Source organism: Gallus gallus, chromosome 3 (genome assembly GCF_016699485.2).
Source record: "Gallus gallus isolate bGalGal1 chromosome 3, bGalGal1.mat.broiler.GRCg7b, whole genome shotgun sequence".
NCBI classification, from domain to species: Eukaryota; Metazoa; Chordata; class Aves; order Galliformes; family Phasianidae; genus Gallus; species Gallus gallus.
This window is the reverse complement of record NC_052534.1, coordinates 45,486,103-45,505,735: the sequence shown is the minus strand read 5'-3', so window position 1 is coordinate 45,505,735 and position 19,633 is coordinate 45,486,103. Positions and strand designations below refer to the sequence as shown.

The 19,633-nt window shown below is 40.5% G+C and overlaps 1 protein-coding gene across 1 annotated transcript in view; it reads left to right on the top strand.

The window, feature by feature from the left end:
- Positions 1–19,633, top strand: part of FNDC1 (fibronectin type III domain containing 1) — a 66,390-nt gene that overhangs the window by 31,041 nt on the left and 15,716 nt on the right. Inside the window, exons 6-14 of the mRNA XM_015284313.3 lie at positions 176–283; positions 2,303–2,491; positions 3,290–5,077; positions 5,817–5,932; positions 7,872–7,983; positions 8,948–9,319; positions 13,897–13,965; positions 15,878–16,030; positions 18,725–18,955. Coding sequence (XP_015139799.2) covers positions 176–283; positions 2,303–2,491; positions 3,290–5,077; positions 5,817–5,932; positions 7,872–7,983; positions 8,948–9,319; positions 13,897–13,965; positions 15,878–16,030; positions 18,725–18,955 — 3,138 coding nt within the window. The remainder of the gene's footprint in view (positions 1–175; positions 284–2,302; positions 2,492–3,289; positions 5,078–5,816; positions 5,933–7,871; positions 7,984–8,947; positions 9,320–13,896; positions 13,966–15,877; positions 16,031–18,724; positions 18,956–19,633) is intronic.

The following is a 19,633-nucleotide window of genomic DNA, read 5'->3' as shown; positions in this document are numbered from 1 at the left end:
GCCTGACACAGAGATGTAATATGGGCATGCATGGACCTGGGCTCTGTATGTACTTTGTATTTGTCTTTGAAATGACCATATAGGCATTTCTGCCATGAGAAGAAGAAGCAAAAAGCGTGTGCCATGTAGGTCATGCTTTCTTAATTGCCTTTTCTATTGTTTGTCTGTTTCACAGCTCCTACAAGTGCACCTGAAAATTTAGATGTTTGGCCATTGAAGGGTAAACCAACTTCTGTAGCAGCATCCTGGGATGCTCTCCCAGAAAGTGAAGGAAAAGTCAAAGGTAAGTTGTCATTCTCGGTTTGTAACTCTGGATAGGATCTGGTCTTCTCAAAAGATGCAGCAAGCTGAAATTGTTGACTGTGCTGGGACTTCTTTGGTAGATAGTGGCTCACACCCAAGCAAGATTTCCTTGTTTCCAGCCCAGATTCTCTACTGCACTGCTGGGAAGCCATCACCAGGATATCACAGAGCTTCCTGAGGTATCACACATCCATACTTACCTCTTCTTCATCATTAAGCAGGTTGAAATGGAGCTCAGGAAGGATTCTTCCCGAAGGATTTTTCCCAAATGATTGGTAACAGTTAGGCAAAAAAAAAACCAAAAAACAAAAAACCTAAGGAAGAGTTGACTGCCAAGAATGTGAGTGAGTTTGTACTGTGTTTTATTTCTAGTTTATTGTGGAAGGAAAGCCTCTGCTTATAAAGGAAGCACAAATAGAGATTTCAACAGATTTCACACATTGCACAAGGCTTGTGCAGTGTAGCATTGTCATACGTGGGTGGAAAGCTCATTTGTCAGTGGCCATTAACTTGCATAGGATGTTAAAAAAAAAAAGAAAAAAAAAAAAGCTTTCTTGGATTTTTTTCCTCTTTTTCCCTCCAAAAAGAAATAGGCAGGATTTTTGGCCTCTCTCATTCCCACTGACTGATGGGATTGTGTTCTCCAATTACACAGGTTTCTGGAAGTGCCTTATCAGTGCTGTAGCATCTCTGGGTTTAAAAAGTCCCAGTCCTGGAGGGAAGTGTGCTGTGTCCCTGTAAAAGATCTACTGTATGCATTCTTCAAGGCAATGCTGGAATTCTTTCCTCTTTGAACTCAGGAGGAGTTTTGCCAGTTACTTCAATAGAACTGCAATTCTGTCTAAGAATTATTATTTCTTAAAATAAGGTCATGCAGGGACATTATCTGACATTTAAAATCTGCTTGTCGTTTTGAGCGGTCTGTAACCCTTCCTCCATATTTGGCTGCTGGTCTTTAGCTCATTCACCCAGATGAACTATTTTAAAGATACCCATATATTGAAGGGCTGAACACTTACATGCACTTAGTATATCATTACATTTTGCTTGGCTATGAAGTACTACAAGAGAGGCCTTATATTTAAAGTAAATAAACAATATACATAATACTTACACTGGCTAAGTGAAACCACTGAATTAGCACTTCGTAGTCATTTTGATAGTACGTGGTAATCAGGAATTTTTGTCTTTCTGTCCTTTTGTTTTGCAGTCTTTCCCTTTTACGTGCTTATACCATGTACTAAAGAACTGCCCTCTGGTAGCCATTTGAAAGCTACCAGGAGCAACACCAGTTTTTCTGTAATTAAAACATCTCCTCTGCATTCTAAAACAAACAAATGAACAAATCTAATTCAAAGTTCGTAATGCCTTCTAATATGGTGTGGTGTTTATTTTGTCTAAGCAGCAAATGTGTTTCCATATTGATGGTTTTTTCCTTGTTTTTTTCTTGGTTTTGATGACACGTGCTTGGATTATTTCTTAATGCACTGAATACAATCTCATTTTTAGGAAAAAACATAATTTTCATGTTCTTAGTGTTACAGTTCTAGAGTTTTTCACTCATTCACTTGGAATTTATTTTCAAAATCCTGTTTTGGCCTCTTACAAAGGCTTGAAAAGACCAGGAAATCTGCATGTGGCTAAGCTCCCCTTCATGCCCACAATTATCCCTTCCTACAGACAACTAGCAGGATGCACGTGTACCACTGTAATCCTCACCTGAAAGACGAGAACAAGACAAATTTCTTAAGTCATCTCAGTCATTACATCATTGAAATGATTTGTTTTTATCTTTCTATTAAGATGAACGAATATTTATTTAACTTACCTATCTGTAGATATATCATGTCTTTGTACTCCAGCTGTTGACTCGACGTGCATTGCTAGTGTATTAATTTTAGTAATGCACGTTCTAATTCATCCTACCCATACAGTCTGTCCGCTGGAAACAGGACTGTTTTCAGTTTCCTCCTTCCAACCGTCTGCCAAATCATTTCAGAATACATTCTTTCATACGCCCCTGCTCTCAAGCCTTTTGGAGCAAAGTCCATCACCTACTCTGGAGCTACAACATCAGCCATAATAGATGGTCTGCAGGCTGGGGAGCGCTATATTTTCAAAATTCGTGCAGCAAACAGGAGGGGACCCGGTCCTCAGTCTAAAGCCTTCAGTGTTGCCATCCCATCAGGTAAGCAGCAAGCCAGTCACTAATTGCTTAGTCTGTTCTTGCTTTGGTTCCAGTTATGTTCGTTCTCTGACTTTTCTTAGCTTCTCCTGCGCTCCCTCTATCTAACCCATGGGATTTTACTTCTTCAGCACTGTTTCTGCTAGCTCTTTTCATCATTATATTGCCCAAAGAGATGCTTGTAGATAAGCAGATGAGCTTAGTAGATAAGGTTATAGATGAGCATTCATCGCTCTACCACATGTAACATTATGAACACTGTAATATTTTAAACAAAGGCACATCATACTCTATTTCCTGGTATGCTGCATGAATATATGTGCTCTTGTTATGCAAAGGCCAAATAAAACCGTACTTGGTTCTTTGGTTGCACTATTCCTGACGATTTCTGCTCTTTAAAGTCAGCTAAATTGGCCTACTTTCATACAACTCTGTGTTTGCCTCCTTGTCAAAGAGGTGCTGCTGTGGGATTTTGCTGAATCCTAAACTAAAAATGCGTGCTGCCTCAGACAGAACAGTGCAGCATGCTGTCATAAACGTGTCTAAGTTCTGCTAAAGATCTGGTTCTGCTGACCGAATGTCACAGTCCCCACTTCTAGATATTTGATTTTATTTGCTTGAAGTTTTACTCAAGTTACAAAAAAATCCACATAAGTGGATTAGTACAGAAATAAATACTGTCTCACGTTCTTCTAAGTAGTCTTGTTCTTGCTACCTGACTGGTTTCCTCTTCTTGTATTTTGTTCTGCTATTGTTATGAATAAACACTCTTATTTTTTGTTGTTGTTTTTTTTTTTTCAGCTCCTAATGAGGATTCCGTTGCTCAGAAACAAACAAAGATTCAGGACAATTCAGAGGTTAAAAAACCCTTGAATGCTGGTTCATCTCCTTCTCAAAGTTCCTCTGTTTCTTCACAAGTGCAGATGTCACTTTCCTCTAAGCAGTCATCTGTTCATTCACCTGGTGTTGGTGATAAAAAGAGTCTTCTTTCTGAATATAAGAATAAAGTCTTGACTCGAGGAGGTGTTCCAAGTAAATCTCAGTTACCTTCCAGAAAGACAGGAGAGCTGGAACTTAATCTCCAATCTACTGAAGTGACAGAGGATCATAATTCATCTGAAGAAGTACCAGTGACACTACCAAAAGCCCAGGATCACAGGAGGATTGCTAGACCCCTGTCTTCTAGTCGGACAATCCATCCTGTTCTTGCCTCAGGGAGGACCCCTGTTCGAACCCACACATCAGAGGTGTCACGGCAGACTAGCACAGAGAAACGTGAGCCATCAGCGATGTCACCATCCTCAGCACAACGCTCTTCTGCGTCATCTGTTCCTAAGAACTCAGATAACGAAACAAAGCAACTGAGGCAAAGTAACACTAATGTGCCTTCTCCTAAAGCCTCTTCCCATTCTCTGCCTGCTAATATGGAAGAAAAGCCAAATCCCTTGCTGGTAAAAGTGCCTTCTAAAACTTCAGAGCCTGGTCTCCTGGGTTTGCCATCAAATCGGCAGTCTGTTGTAACTCATGAGGTGGACCCAAGCCATCCAAGTGTATCTTTGCCTAAAAAGACATTTTCTTCTCATCTTCCATCACAAAAGACCCAGAAAAGCTCTCACTCGGAACCTCTGCAGAAGGTACAAACCAGTCCTTCCTTACTGCATTCCAGGGGCCGGCGGCTGCCATCTCCTGTCTCATCCCAGAGTAATGAAGAATTGCAGGAAGATAATGATGAGGATGTAACAGAAGACAGTGACAGAGCCAGCAGCCGCTCTGTGTTTCCTAAGGAGCTGTCCACTTCTAGGGGATTACCTACATCTTTCTCTCAGGGAAGCTCAAGTTCGTCTCTATCAAAGCAACAGCAACCAGGTTCTCAGGTACCTTCCTACAAATCAGTGCTTGGTCAGCCAGACTCTAGTTCTGCCAGTGGTAAAGCAAAAGACAACCAGTATAATTCAAAGTTGTCATCCACTTCTTCAAGACAAACTCGTCCCTCATTAGCTAGTCAGTCGAGGGCTGCTACAAGAATAGTGTCCCACACAGAGAAAAAATATGACCTGTTACCATCTAAAATGTATCAAACTGAACTTCCTCGAAAAGTTCCTTCCTCCTCCTCTTCTAAATCTCGTCAGTCAGTTTCGGATGAAGAGGATGATTATAACAGTGAGTATGATCAGAAAGAGATGGAAGAGAAACCTACATCTTTGGCAGCAAAGTGGTCTCCTTCTCTTTCTAGAGGTAATAAAAACACATATGATGACACTGCTAGCAATAAGAGGAAATCTATGGACACTCTTCTACCTCACAAACTAGGATCCGAAGAGGAAGAGAAGGAAGAAACTCCAACATTAAAAATATCTTCTCCTGAATCACCAGGCAGTTCTGCTGTAGCATCACGAATTATTCATTCCTCTAACAAACATACCCCATCTAAACCAAGCTTCATCTGGCCACGTTATTCTCAATCTACAACAACACACACTGCTCCTCCAACAGTTTCCTCTTCCACTTTGTCCCCTCGCCAGCGACTGTTGAACTCCAGGCTACGGAGCCCTTCCCAGCGGCAGTTTGTTAGACCTCCTTATAGGCAAGGTATCTTGTCTTTGTTCTTTTAATGTTACTGAATTGAGGTTTTCATAAGTTCAACAATCCTGTGAAAAGTTCTCTATCAGAATGCAAACCCAGTTGTTTAGTATAATGTTCTACTTTTTATTTTGGATGTTCTCAGGGAGCCCAGTTTTTGAGGACATTGTCTAACCCATGTGATGTGGTGCCCTAGGCCTTTGGTCTTGAAGTCTGATCTGCACAGGCTCCCATCATCCTTGGTGATTTCTGGGTCTTCAGTTTTGTGAAAGGATAGATTGGGAAAGTTGTTCTGTTTAATAAGATTTCTTCTCTCAACACACTCCCCAGATGTTTACAAAGTTCAGAAGTATCTTGATGGCCATGTTTCCACCTCTGCTACAATTCATGGCAGCCCAAACAGGCTGCTGAATTGGGTCTTGTATGGCTTCTCAGATCCAGCAATGATGTTACGCATTGATTCAGTTGCTTACTTTTTGAATATTGATTACAGATTCTGAGATGTATCATAATAAGAAAGTCTTGAATATCTGCATCTGTTAAACAAAGCTAAGGGTTACTAGTGGGAGTCATCTTAGAACTTTCACCAGTAAAACACATACACAGGATTTGCATTTAACAGTATATTCTTAAGAGGTTTTGTATTCCTTTGCATTTTAAGCTGCATTTTAAACTATGTTATAAACTACTATGCTTTGTAGTATATACAGTTTTCTTCTGAACAGTGTGTTTCCTTCTCTTATTTCAGGTTACAATGGCCGACCTAATCTTACAACAAAGAATGGAAATGGAAAAATATTAACTGGTAATAATGGAAAACCAAGTGGACAGAGAGTAATCAATGGCCCACAAGGAACAAAGTGGGTAGGGTGACCTCTGCAAATTCGAGATGCTTTGGCCTTTTGTTTTACTTACTTTTTCTTTGAGAATAGAGGAGAAACAGTGCCCCTAGTCAAAGAAGCTGTAAAATGAGGTGATGTTCAATGATGTAATTCCACTGTTTCATTTAATCTAAAGATAAATACTCCATTTCATTATTCAAGCATTTCAAACATTTGATTTAAAACCTCCATTGCTTAACTGCATCGTTACTCCCATAAGCTTAGCAAAACATTTTTCCTTATGGTCAGTGGAATTTATGTTCCCCAGTGACTCAGGATACAGTGTGAATGGAAATTGTCCAGAACAGTTCCCATGAAAGATAAGCTCTGTGATGATGCTTCTTCCAGATGCATGCTCCAGAGAGAAGCTCATGAACAAGACTGTCAACATGAGAAGTTGCTCCATAAATGGCATGGTGCTCTAAAAACAAATATGTCACAGTAGGTTTTATGGGGTGACAGGCCTCAAAGTGATACCTTTGTGTGTTTCATGGTTCAGTCTAATTTCTAGAGATACTTTTAGAAGATCTCAGGCACCATTAATGGCAAGTCCTGCTAGGTGCTTAAATGCCTGTCTGTTAAAATCATGGGATCATAGAATCATAGAATAACTAAGGTTGGAAAAGACCCACAGGATCACCCAGTCCAACCATTCACCTATCACCAATAGTTCCCACTAAACCATGTCCCTCAACACAATGTCTAAATCCTTTCCAGTCAGTTTATGACCAACTAGTGTAGTGAAGAAAATAATGTTTCATGTGTGCTTGTTCAAACACTGGGTAGGGTAAGGCTCTGACCAACTCCAGTGATGCCAGTAGAGCTGCTCATACAGTAGAACACTACATGATACAAGAAAAGAAGGGGCATAAACCAATTATTTTATGGCCATTTCAGTCTTCTTGATTGCATTAGAGGAGCACAGAAAAGTGCATCAGGTAGCTCACATTCAAGGGAGGCATTTTGGAAAGCAAGTCCAAGACTCTTCAGATAGACTTCAGAAAGTGGGCTAGAAAGGTCCTAGGGAAGCTGTGGGGCATCTGTCCCTGCTGCAGGAGAGGAGGGCATTGCTGCAAGTAGAACCTTCTAAATATCTCGTAAAGCAAGAGGACCTATGTCATCATCTGTCATCACCTAGGGCCTGGAGGCCTCCAGAGACTGCCTGACCTCTGCAAATCTCCTAATTTACCGTTCCTCCTGCTACAGTCTTGTCTGCAACGCCAAATTCAAGCTTTTCTTGCCAATTTGAAAGTGCTGCTCTTGTCCTCTTCCCAGTTCTCAGCTGCTAGCAGCTTTTGTATTTTTGTGTTCTATGCCACAGTGTGTAATAACCCAGGTTAAAACAGCACACAATTCAGCTGGAGGACTGGATTTTAATTGAAGTAACCTCTTCAATTCAGTCCAGGCTCTCAGACAGATTTGTTTCATGAGACAGAGGCTTTTCTTCAGTCTCCTACCTCAATTAAAATCTTAGTTACTTTGTTTTCACTGCTATTTCAATCTAAATTAACTAGTTTAATTTTTCTCTTTTTTTGATTAGTGGACATAGTTTTAGATACCATTTTTAAAAGGACTTGGAGTCATACTCAAATAAGCATTACATGAATCCACCTTAGGAGTAGCGCAGCCCAAAAAACTCAGTGCAGCAAGTCAAGGGAGTAGCTCCTGTAAATGCCAGCACTCTTGAGGCCAATATGAATACGGTTCTTGTGCAACACTGAAGCCTAGCTCCTGGGGATTTGCTTTCTTCAGCAGTAATTTATCAGTGATTCCTGTACTCACTTTTAAAAGTCTGTCTGGAGGTGTTGTACCTATTCTTCATCACACTTAACATCTGAATTTCCCCAGGATTTCTGCTGCTGTGAAAATTCATTTAATATTCTCTCATGTTAGCTAAATTTGAGTCCATCTATTGCTTTTAGATTGTAGATCTTGACCGAGGACTGGTGTTAAATGTTGAAGGAAAATACCTCCAAGATTCCCAAGGCAACCCACTTCGAGTGAAATTAGGAGGGGACGGACGTACGATTGTTGGTAAGTTGCAGCTTCCATTTTACAGAAAAAAATCTAAAGTTTTTTTGTACATGGTACAAATCTTTGAGCTGTTTGATGCTCCAAGCATTCCTCGGTCCTGTACAAGCCATTTAGGATTACTATACTTCAGGTCATCATCAGACAGTCAGCACATCGCAGGATCTAGGGATGCCTGAGGGCACCCTGCAAGGTTCTTGAGTATGTGGCAGAAAGAATCACTCAAGTCTGTCTCACTTGTGCTAGCATTAGAAGGGACTGCAGAACTGAGCCAGAATAGAGATTGATATTTGTTTGTTTATTTCTATACATAAAAATAATTATTTCTTCTACTTGCACGATACCAGTCATAGATATGTGATGGGTTTTGTTTGTCTGTTTTCTGAAACTGACTACAGAGAGCAAAAAGCCATGCGTATGATTTGTGAAAACACTGCTGGTTGAATATCACTCCATCTGAATAGATGTCTTGAATGCAGATCCAGTGCCTGCAGTTAAAATGGTGATCGTGAATACTTGCAGTATCTGGAACTTGGCACAAAAGTTAATCTGCAGTGATAGGACCTCACTAGCTCATTCCAGTCTTTCCTTGCACATATTTGACAGGAAACAGAATATGGATTCATCCTACTTTCCATCAGTTAAAAGATTGATTTAGATTAAATGTGGACACTGTCTGCATATTGTGATTCTGAAAGGAAATCTCTCTCTTCTCTTTCCAATAACTGTTCATCAGACAGCTGGTAACAGTGTACAGTATTGTGATCTACCTGAGATTCTTCTGAGCCTTTTACTGATTTTCTTAGCCATGTGTCTTTCCAGATAACAGCATCTTTTCTGCCAGATTAATTACAGCAGGTTGTAATTGCTCTCAGCATTCTTGTGGTTTTTACTGTTGCTAAGTACCATACTATAAGCCTGCAACAGATAATAAATGAGATATTTTGATTTTGTTTTTCTCTTCTAGATGAGAAGGGTGCCCCAGTGGTGAGTCCTGATGGAATACCTTTGTTTGGACATGGCAGATTTAGTAAACCTGTAGCAAGTGCACAAGATAAACCAATAATAAGCCTTGGAGGGAAACCTCTGATTGGTCTTGAAATGATTAAGAAAACAACCACTCCCTCAACGACAACTACAACAACACCCCCAACTACTACAACAACAACTACTACAACCACCACAACAACTACTACAACTACCACTCCTGAACCAACTACAACTGAACCTCCCACTGAGAAACCACCCCCAACCTGTCCTCCAGGCACCTATGCACAGTATGATGATGAAGGCAACTTGCTGTTAGGGTTCGATGGCCTGCCAGAGTGCAATGCAGAAGGTAACTTCTTTTTTTTTTTTTTTTTTGCTGTTTGAACTAGTTTGGTTGTGCTTTTTGTACACCACACTTGTGTAAATGTAAAGCAGAAAAGAATCTGCCTCTGAAGATTTTGGTCCTCATGATAAAGTAAGGAGTTGAGATTACAGCAGCTAGAGAAGTTCTTGCATATTAGATGGCTTTCCTCTAGAAAATGTCAGCTTGCCCCAAAGCTGAAGTTTATCATGGAAATATGTTTATTTCAGAAAAATACTCACCTTCTGTTGAATCCAGTCTTCTCACATATGTTCATACACATATACACAAACATAGGCAGCAGTTCTGTGGCTAAAGCAGCCACCTAGAATCAAGTCCCCACTGCAGGCCAGGGAAGGACCCAAAGGAGTCTCTACAGCTTATCTGTTTTGCATTCATTTCTCACAGTAAGTTCTGAAAAGTCTCTTTTTTGCGCTATAGTGGGATGAATGTTCAAAAAATGGGATTCTTGTTATCTTGCCAGACCTCAGAGGTAGAGGTTTTCAAGCAGAAATGCAGCACAGCATGGATGAACTTGGGGAAAGACAACCTTGGCTTTGCACAGATAATGCAAAGATTTGTACATTAATTTCTTGCTCATCTAGAGATAGAAAATGGTGTTGCGAGATGCCATTATTTCTCTCATGCAGCTATACAAGCTTAAGATGTTGTGCAAATCTAAAATCTGAAGTAAACAAATATAAATTCACTGGAGTCATGGAGTGCTGAGCCTGTTCTTAGCAGGTATTATCCTTTCATCACCTGAATGTTGCACTGAAAATCAGTTAGCTACTTATTTTATGAAACTGGATCAAGGAGCACCATGGCAGTCCTTATTCTTTCCACTTATAGGTAGTCCCCTGCTCAATCTACCCAGGGGCAGCAGAAGCATGGCTGTAACCTAAGGAAAGAGTTGGCAGTCAGACACCTGCCATCTAGAGTAGCTATTTTCAATGGGTAACAAAGCCCCTTTACCTTCCGTTATACATCTATGTCTCTGAAGCCAAAGTAGATTTACTAGTAGGTCATGTAAACATGGCCTGAAAATCTGAACTATCACATTGAAGAGTAAAGAGGATATGGAAAGGTATGGCTTCAGCAAATAGCAGTGAGTGTAAAGACAGCAGCTTTGGAAAAGATCTGAGAAGACAGAAAATTTCCTTACCAGTTACACTGGGTAAGTAATATGTTAGAGACATTATTGCCTTGTACAGATGGAATTACAATAATTTATAGTATTAATGTTTATCTAATATTTAGCCCTGTGGTTGTCCGTGTCATTAAATGTTTCTTTGAAGATTTTTGGTTTTCCTTTTGGTACTTTCACTGCTCTTTTATGTATTTAAAAAAGTGTTACAAATATTGCCATACGTGGTCAGCCTGGTATTTTCTAAGTTGCCTGAATGGCACTATCATTTTTGGTATTGTTAGTGTCCCTCCCATTCCTACCACTTGTGCTATTTGATACATGAAGGACCTCTTCTGAGAATATATATTATAAGAACAATGACATTCCATGAAGCATAGCTAAATCCGAGCAGCTAAATCTGAGAACAGGCTCCAGAAGCTGAACTATAAAAATCTTTGCAGTATTATTTTTAGGAGAGGTGTGGGTTATGGAGTTCTCTTGTGAGTTTACTAACATGTGGAAACATTCTGCTTGATGTATTTTGGGGCTTTTATTTTGCCTTCTACCAGGTAGCTTGGTGATGCTTTGAACTTTGTTAGAGCCACGAATGAGAAACAGTACTTTTGTACATATTGTGTGTTCAATGAGAATGACTCTCAAAGTTACTTCTAAACTGTCTGGAATTTCAACAGGAAGTCTGTACATGGATTGAGGTGTACAAGTACAGGGTGATGCTGGATTTCCACTCCGTACCTGTTATGTAACTTGAGCAACCTAACAAGTACGGAAGTTTGTCTGAAGAGTGACTATTAGGATTTTCTTGCATCTTCCCCCCCCTCCCCCCCTTCATCCTGGTGGCCAGCAATTTATGAATGCAGCAAGACAACTTGCCTGTTCATAGAGGAGCTTCCTTGGAAAGAAAGCATGATGATAGTATTTACTTAACTATTGCTGTTTGTTTGTTTAACAAGTGCTGTATCTGTTTCAAGAGGGATAAACAACTACTACTTGAACTATCAAAACATTTCATGCTGTTCTCCATTGACGGTTTCCAAATCATATTTCTATTTTGTCTTTCCTTTTAATCTGCATCTGGAACGCACTCCAGTTCATTTAATGAAATGCTTATTCTTCCAAAGCTTGATATTTTGTTGCTAAGAGCTTTACTCCTAAACAGCCAGAGGCTGCAAGTGCCAAAAAACACCGCCACATGTTCTACTTAAGCTTTGGCAAATTCACTTACTCTCTGGCAGAATTTTTGCTTAACCCAGCAGAATTTATCGTCAACTTTTCACTAGATTCAAAAGTCTTGAACTTTCAGGAAGGGGGTTGACCACACTGGAGTGATTTGCCAATGGGATCAGTTAGGTTTTTTTTGTGATCTCACACAGAATAAAAGTGGAACCTCAACCACTTGCTTTGTGTGATAAAATCAAGTGGTGGTTGAGTAGCCTGCTGTCTTCACAGATGGCAAAAGACCATGGCAAACAAGACTTAGCCTTACTTAACACAGGTAGGGTTAACTGAAAAGATGCAGCATGGGTGCTTGGAGCAAGCAGGAGAAATGCAGCTAATACATGGGAAGAAAATAATAGTGACAGGTCATTTGGGGACTACCCCATCCTCTTCATGCCACAGCTAATGCAACAAAACACAAAGTGAAGTAGAATAGGCTGCACAGGCACAACAGTAGAAAATAGAATTCAGCATAAATAAATACATTATATATGAATGAAAGCTGATTAGCTAATAGGTGTGAGTGAATTCAAATCTACCAAACAAAAGACTTCAAATTTCTAGCACATCTGAGTCTCCTGTTGATTCTGATGGGGTCAAAGAGAACGGTGTGCATTACAGACACTGGCTGACACCAGTGTGGTGGGAAGTTCTGCATAATTCCATGGAAAATGTAGCCTGTCAAAGTGGCTTTTAAGTGGCTGATCTTCTGAGGAACGCAGCCTAAACGTACCATTAGAAAATGTCAAAATTGCTATGAAAGTCTGGCAAGAATTAACCAATTTCCTGTGTTTTTGTAGCTTATGTTGGAATTAAAATTACTGCTGTATTATTCATTTTTAAAAGAAACTTCATGTAGTAGAAAAAAATCCATCATTTTTTACAGTGATTGTTGGTTTTAAATTTAAAGAAAGCAATACCAAACGTATCATTCAAATTTGTAATTTATTTAATGTTGGCAGTTGAAAATTTCCAATATTCATAGTACTGGCCTAGTGAAAATCACTTTTCTTTCTCTCACATCAAGCGCTATATGAACTTTCCTAGTTTAGCATAGTTACCCTGAGGTCACTGCTGCCTGTCTCTTCTATTTGCATACTGCCCTCCCCTCAAACCAATGTTTCATTGAAGACTTCTGATTTTGCCTGCTGTGGATTTCAGCACCACACTTCTGATTTCTTTGCATTGCTTTTCATGGCTAGTTTGAGCCATGTGTACTCAGAATACTACAGAAATTTCTCCAAGCAATGCTGGAAAGCCTTCAGAATGCACAAGTTGAGCTACCTGGCAGTTGGGGTATCAGGTACTGGATACCTAATGTGCAGAGAGATTAAGATGATTTACATGAGCGGGAATTTAGGAAGTATTTGCATTAGCCTTTGGGTTGAATTGGAGGGTTTTGATGTGCACCTCCCAATCATCTCTACTTGCCGTGCTTTTATCTGTATTATGGGGCAATCTCTGTGTGAACAATTTCAATTCCTTTTGGATAAAACCAAGGCAGAAACAGTACTTCAGAATTACCATTCAGAATTCAGAATGTCCCCAACGTGTAATGTGCATTCAGTCTAATGGATAAGACTAGAGCAAGTGCAGAGGAGATCTGGGTGCTGGACACTGGGAGACCCAGCACAAATTGCATCATTGCACAAATCCATGCCTTTTGGAATGCATTGGTATGGATCTGTGGATTGCTTGATTTTTCATACCTTGCAAAAGATACTTGAATTGAAGTTTTCAGTTGTTTGAATTGCTTTGAATTTTTCTTCTTTTCTTTTAATATATATTCTTCTTTTTTTTTAATATATATTTCTTATATTTGCAACTCTTGACACTATAGAATATTTTTAAATCCTGACAGGAGTGCTATGTGGTTGTAGATAGTCTGCCTTTGCTCCGAGAGCCCTGAGGCCCAGCGCAGAGCCCCTGGAAGGTCTATTGCTCTCAGTTTTCAGTAGCAGCTCTCCAACCGTTTTCTTCCAGCAAAACTCCTGGCTGCTGCAGTTAGCTACTCATCTGTTATTCTAAATATGCGGAATGAACTGTCACTGTGTTATCTGGCAAACTTGGCGGTTGTCTTATTTCTTTATAAATCAACCAGATAAATATTTTTATTTTAAACTTTATTTTAATATTTTAATAAGATGGTGAGGATGAGACCATTGAATTTTTATGGCTTTTTTTTTTCTTTTTCCTACAGTAGATACATTCTCAGGACTGGATTCAGAAGTGACAGCAACTCCAGAGGCATATGTGATATACGATGATGGTACAGTTTAAATATCTATTGCAAATGACATATTTGGGGTTGCTGGCTTTTTCCCTCTTCTTTCTTTGAAATTGAGTTTGCATGGCAGATTGATGCGCATACAAAGCAAGTTAAGAAAGCAGAGGTGAGCTGGAAAAGCTTTCCGTAGTTCTGCATCATATGTGAAGGACAGTGATGCACATGCAACTGTTAATGGACATAAGGGTCCCCTTCTGTCAGTCCTGCCATCTAACAGGAGTCTATTCTGGAAATAAGTTACCTTCAGAGCTGGTTCATACACTCGCTGCTAGACATTCTCTGGTACAACATCTAGTCCAAAATCACTGAATTGTTTTAAAACAGAAAATCAAAATACTGTCTGAGTCCTGGAAGCACGTGTTTTTAGCACTAAAGTTCCAATGAGTTATGAATCTAGCGTTATGAATACTTTCTTGTCTTTTTTGATGTGTAGTCTACATTTAGACTATAAAATGTTTTCATACTGAATGAGATCACCTAGGTATAAAATAATTAGTCTGCCAAACCCTTGTATAATTTAAATTAAAGGGATTTGCAAACAGATAAAAGGAGGAGAGAGAAACATTTTTGCAGTTATATTCATGCCATCTTGGTGCTATGTCAGGACACACAAAGCCATTCAAGTCTTAGCATTTAATTATTGGTTTCCAGAAGGAAGGCAAATAATAAATTACTGGGACTAATATTCATTGTACACCACCTCTGATTTCTGATGTTCTGCTTCTTTTATGTCTCAGGTTCCAGCTCCTACACCCACATATTAAAGCAGATAAGTACAGGCCTCTGCTGAACTCAGAGCTGTTAGTATCAGCTTTGTAGTAGAATTTGTGGCTCTAGAATAAAAAAGATTTTCTTTGTGGATGTGGTCCTGGAAATTTAAGTCAAAGCAACCAACCCAAAAAGCTCTGAAAAAAAGAGTGTAGCAGCTGAGAGAAAAATGCCTGAGAGTTCTGCACCTTTACACCAGTAGCTTCATACTGCAGCTGACATTTAGAATTTGAGGAGGAGAAAATGGACTGAAAACTGCACAAGTCCTGCAGCCTACATTCCTTACATCCCCACATCCTCAGCATGCAGGTCTTTTGCCAGGGCTCCCTGTACGGTCAGGTCACCTACAGGAGACTGCAGCAATTTTAGGAGGAAGCAGTCCAAGTGATCAGATGAGTTTTCATAGCCCATGTGAACACATGGCAGGGATGTCAAATGCTTCTTTCCCTTCAATTTGTATGTCAGTCTTGTAGCGTGGCGGCTTTTCAGAGAGCACTGGGTTTAATGGTACTGAATATCAAGGACAACTGAATATCAGGAGGTTCGTATGTACCAATTTGCTTTCTCTTAATGGGACTGCAAATGGCAAGTACAAGGCACCGTGTCTGTAAGTTACTGGAGGGTTTAAAAGCAGTAGGAACCAGCTCTAACATTTTAGATTAGTAACAGGAGGTTGCTTAAAAAGTCATGTTTTCTACTCTTCTATCTCCCTCCTTTGGCATTTGAAGGCTGTGGCCGTGGCTTCAATTACTGTGCTGTCTTCTTTTAGGGGTGGTAAAGGGAGATGGCAGATAAAGCACATTCAGAATATAGATTATATAAAAATATAGAATATACATTTGTTTATTGTCACCCTTTTTACCTGTGTGAATGAGATCCTAGTCAGCAATGGCATTAGTTTTCTAAGGCTTTGTGCTTGCTGTCCATCAGTTTAGTGGAAACCCTTGTGAGGCTGAAGTGTGATTAACTGTGACTTAGAGGCCCATAAGAAACATGCAGTAGCTGTAGTAGGATACACAGCACTTCTTTGGGATTGTGGCTGGTCACAGAAATGTTTTTCTTCTTATAATTAAGCCAAAATCATGTGAAAACAGGCTAACATTTTCATTTTGTGTTTCCTTTGAAGATTATGAGTTTTTTGAGAGCACTTTGTTACCGACCACCACTACTGTCACTACCACTACAACAACAGAATCAGAAATTGTCTATCCAGAGACTAGTGTTGTTGGTACTGGTCCTGTATCAGAATATGACATTGCTGGGAAGAAACGGTTCACTGGTAAGGATATCCTTCGTATTATGTATTTTGCTGCTAGTGCTGCAAGTAATTCTTGTTCTAGGAAGATCAGCCATTAAGCCGAGGCTATTGCATGAATATGACCAACAGACAGTGTGGGGTCCTTGTAAGGACTGGCACCAGGGAAACCTAAACAACAGTACTTTGCTCATTGCTTTGATGTTTGCACATCTGCATGTGGACTCACACCTATACTGCTGAAGCAGTGCAAACCTTTCTCTACTCTTGTAATGTAAGTACTCTACTTTATACTTTGCATCACGTTCAGTTTACTTGAAGTCAGTGAGAAAGTAAGAGTATCTGCTTTGGTGCTCCAGTAAGCTCAGCTGCATCACTTTAAATTCACACCAGTAGTTCAGGCAGTACAAGTCTCTACATAGATGTGAGTCATCCTCTGGAGGACCTAGTTCTTTTCACTGCTCCATGTAACGCCTGTGATTTCGCCATGTACATCAAAGGTGTGCTTCATTTAGGACATATGGGAAAGTGAAGAAATCAACAACATTTGGAAATGAACTTTCCAAAAAGCCAAGCCTGCAGACATAAATTTGACTTTGCTATTTCTTTGCTCTGCAGAAGGAACATAGGGAATGAACCCACAGTATGCTGGCAGGAGGAGTGAGCATTGCTCTAGCATATGTGAGCCATTCAAGTGTGTAGATAGGCATTGCTGCTCTCATCTCAGAGCTGCTCTGCTTCTGTGTCAGAGAAGCAGCTTGAGATCAGACTGGAGGGATTTTGAGGTGCTAGGGCATTGTATTCCAGCCTCCAGCCAAGACTACTAGACCCCTAGCATTCTTTGGCAAATGTCTGGGCTTTGAACTGAGGTCAGGCCATGTGCTAGCTTGCCTGGAGTTTCAGTTGTGAGTTCAGGAGATGGAGAGTCATCTTCGAATCATGTCTTGCTTTCCATTCCAACATCTGCAGGCTTCATGTGGTTTACAGTGGAGCTCTGCTGCTGGAGTGAAATATTTGTTTTTATATTTGCCAAGACTTTTTCCAGTGCATCTTCAGTTTTGCTGTCCAAACAATTTCATGATGTTTCTGTTCAGCTCTCTCACTGACAGTGCTTCTTGATTCATTTAGCTAGAGGGGCTAAAATTAGCTTCATTGCAAGATCTGGAAAAAATCCCTAAGGGCATGAAATCCAATAAGGTAAACCAAGAAACGTTAGTTTATGAGCATTTAAAGGCAATAGGGAAAAAATGTTACCGTTTCAATGGGTTTTATTATTGCAACTGAATAAACATTTCCAAAAGCAAGTGTTATAGTCCTTATTTTGAATGTTATGGTGACATTTAAATAAATGACAAGGTGGTCTAATCTATTTTCTGAGCCAAAGTGAAATTCCAGTCAATATAAGTATTCTAAAAATAGAAATTACAGGTTTTGTTCCTGGAAGGCGGAGACTCATAACTCCTTATCCCTTAATACCCAAGGGACCACTGTGTTAATTGCATTAAGTATTCAGACTCCACTTTGGAATTATTCTTCTTGCTCATCCTATTGTTTCAGCCTAGTTTCAGAATGTTTGTGCAGGACCTGGTACAGTCTTAGATATTGATCAAAGGCCCTGGCAGGGTCTGTTCCCATGTGTAAAATGCCGACAATCTGTGTGATGTTTCCACCCAACATCCCGGAGCAGCTGTAGGTAGTGTGCAGAGGGTCTTGCAGCCAGACTGCTCTCCTCTGCATCTTGCAGTAAAAATGTACCTCCTCTCTTTAGGTAATTGGGTACAGTTGTGAGTGTGGGGTAGCCCTGAATATTGACATCCCACCTTCCTCTGCTTATGAATCGAATTGAGCAGGAGCCATACTTTGTTGCTGCAGTGGTTTCTGATTACAAAGACCAGTAAATGGTTTTTTGCATATCTTCCTGGTGCAGATGATTTCTGTATGGAGAGAGATTACATGCACAAGAAGAGTCCTGGCTGCCAAGCAAGGGCAAGGCTATAATGTAAAGCTGTTGGGATTTGAACACTGCTTGCTTACCTGGAAACCACCAAAATCTTAGCTTTCCTGTCTAAATTCCTTTGGTAAAGTGTAAGAGTCTGGTCTGAGGGGCATAAGCTAAGGAAAGGCTAAAGAGGGCACAAGCAGCACCAATAATTTATCTACCACAGTATTTTTTTTATGTTGTTCCTCTAGGCCAGGTTTACTGCCATAGCACAAGGAAGTCTATGGAACTTGGCTGAGACCAGTTCAGGAACTGCCACCTTAAAGTACAAAGAAGAGTGTAGAGGTTGGACAGCCAGAGTTGCCCATGTCAAACTGGCTAGGTAGGGTAGGCAGAAATGCAGGAAGCCACTAGGGCCATGAAAGTGATGAAAGGTTTGGAGCATCTGATGTATGAGGAGAAGCTAAGAGAGCTGGGGCTTTTCAATGTGAAGAAGAGGAAACTGTGGGGAACTTTACCAATGTGCATAAATAGCTGATGGGGACTGTAAAGATGAGAGAGCCAGGCTCTACTCGTTTGGTGCCCACTGAAAAGAGAAAGTAACGGGCACAAACTGAAACACAGGAAATCCTGGTGTGATCCCAAGCTGACCTAGGGCACAGAAGTCCTTGTCTAGTGGTCAGAGCTGTAGGAATCACACAGGGTATTGTCAGCCTGCGTGCTACTCTGTGAAATCTACAAAGTGCTAACTAAATGCCACCCTTCCCTGTCTCTTCCAGCACCTTATGTGACCTATCTAAATAAAGATCCAGCAGCCCCCTGCTCCTTGACAGAGGCCCTGGAGCACTTCCAAGTGGAAAGCCTTGATGAGATCATCCCTAATGATCTTAAAGAGAAAGACACACGTCCCCTCAAAGCCCCTCACAACATTACTGTTGTGGCAGTAGAAGGCTGTCACTCCTTTGTCATCGTGGACTGGGCCAAGCCTGCTCAAGGAGACATGGTAACAGGTACTGCAGAGCTGGTGTTCCCAGCACATGGGTAGGCTGGGCTTTTCTCCTGAGGGGTGGAAGGTTGTGCTGGATGACTGTTTTTATCAAACTGAGCTAACTGCTCATGAAATTCTCTCTCTATTACAATTCTCTGAGGGAGGTGAGCTGCTTTCTTAGGGATGAGAAAGGTCCTTTTGTCATCCTTCAGTGCCAGAGTTATCCGTTCATGCCAGTCCAGATATTTCAGGTTTTGGCTCTGCTTCTGTGGCAGCAGTTCTGAAGGCATCACTTCTCACCAGTGCAGTGTCTGTGATAGCACTTAGTTTGACTGACTACTTCTCCTCCTGGGTAGCACTCTCAGCACCACTGCAGGCACTTCCCAGATTTGCCTATGGAGCATCTTTCACATTCGCGTTCAGACTCCTCTGAGCTAAGGCAACTTCAGACCTTTTAAGAGCCACATAAAAGTACAAACTGACCTCAAAAATGAATCTCAAAACTTGTAAGAAAACACCGAAATAAATAACTGAAATATTCTTAGAAGAAAATCAAAGCCTATTTGCTATTGGACCCAAAATATCTGAAGTAAGCCATGGAAAAGGCCTCTGCTTTGGTGCTGCCACCTCTGTGGATGGCAGCAGTGGCAAGGAGATGGGAACTAGCAGAGACAAAGTGGTAATAAAGGTTTGTTAGGCA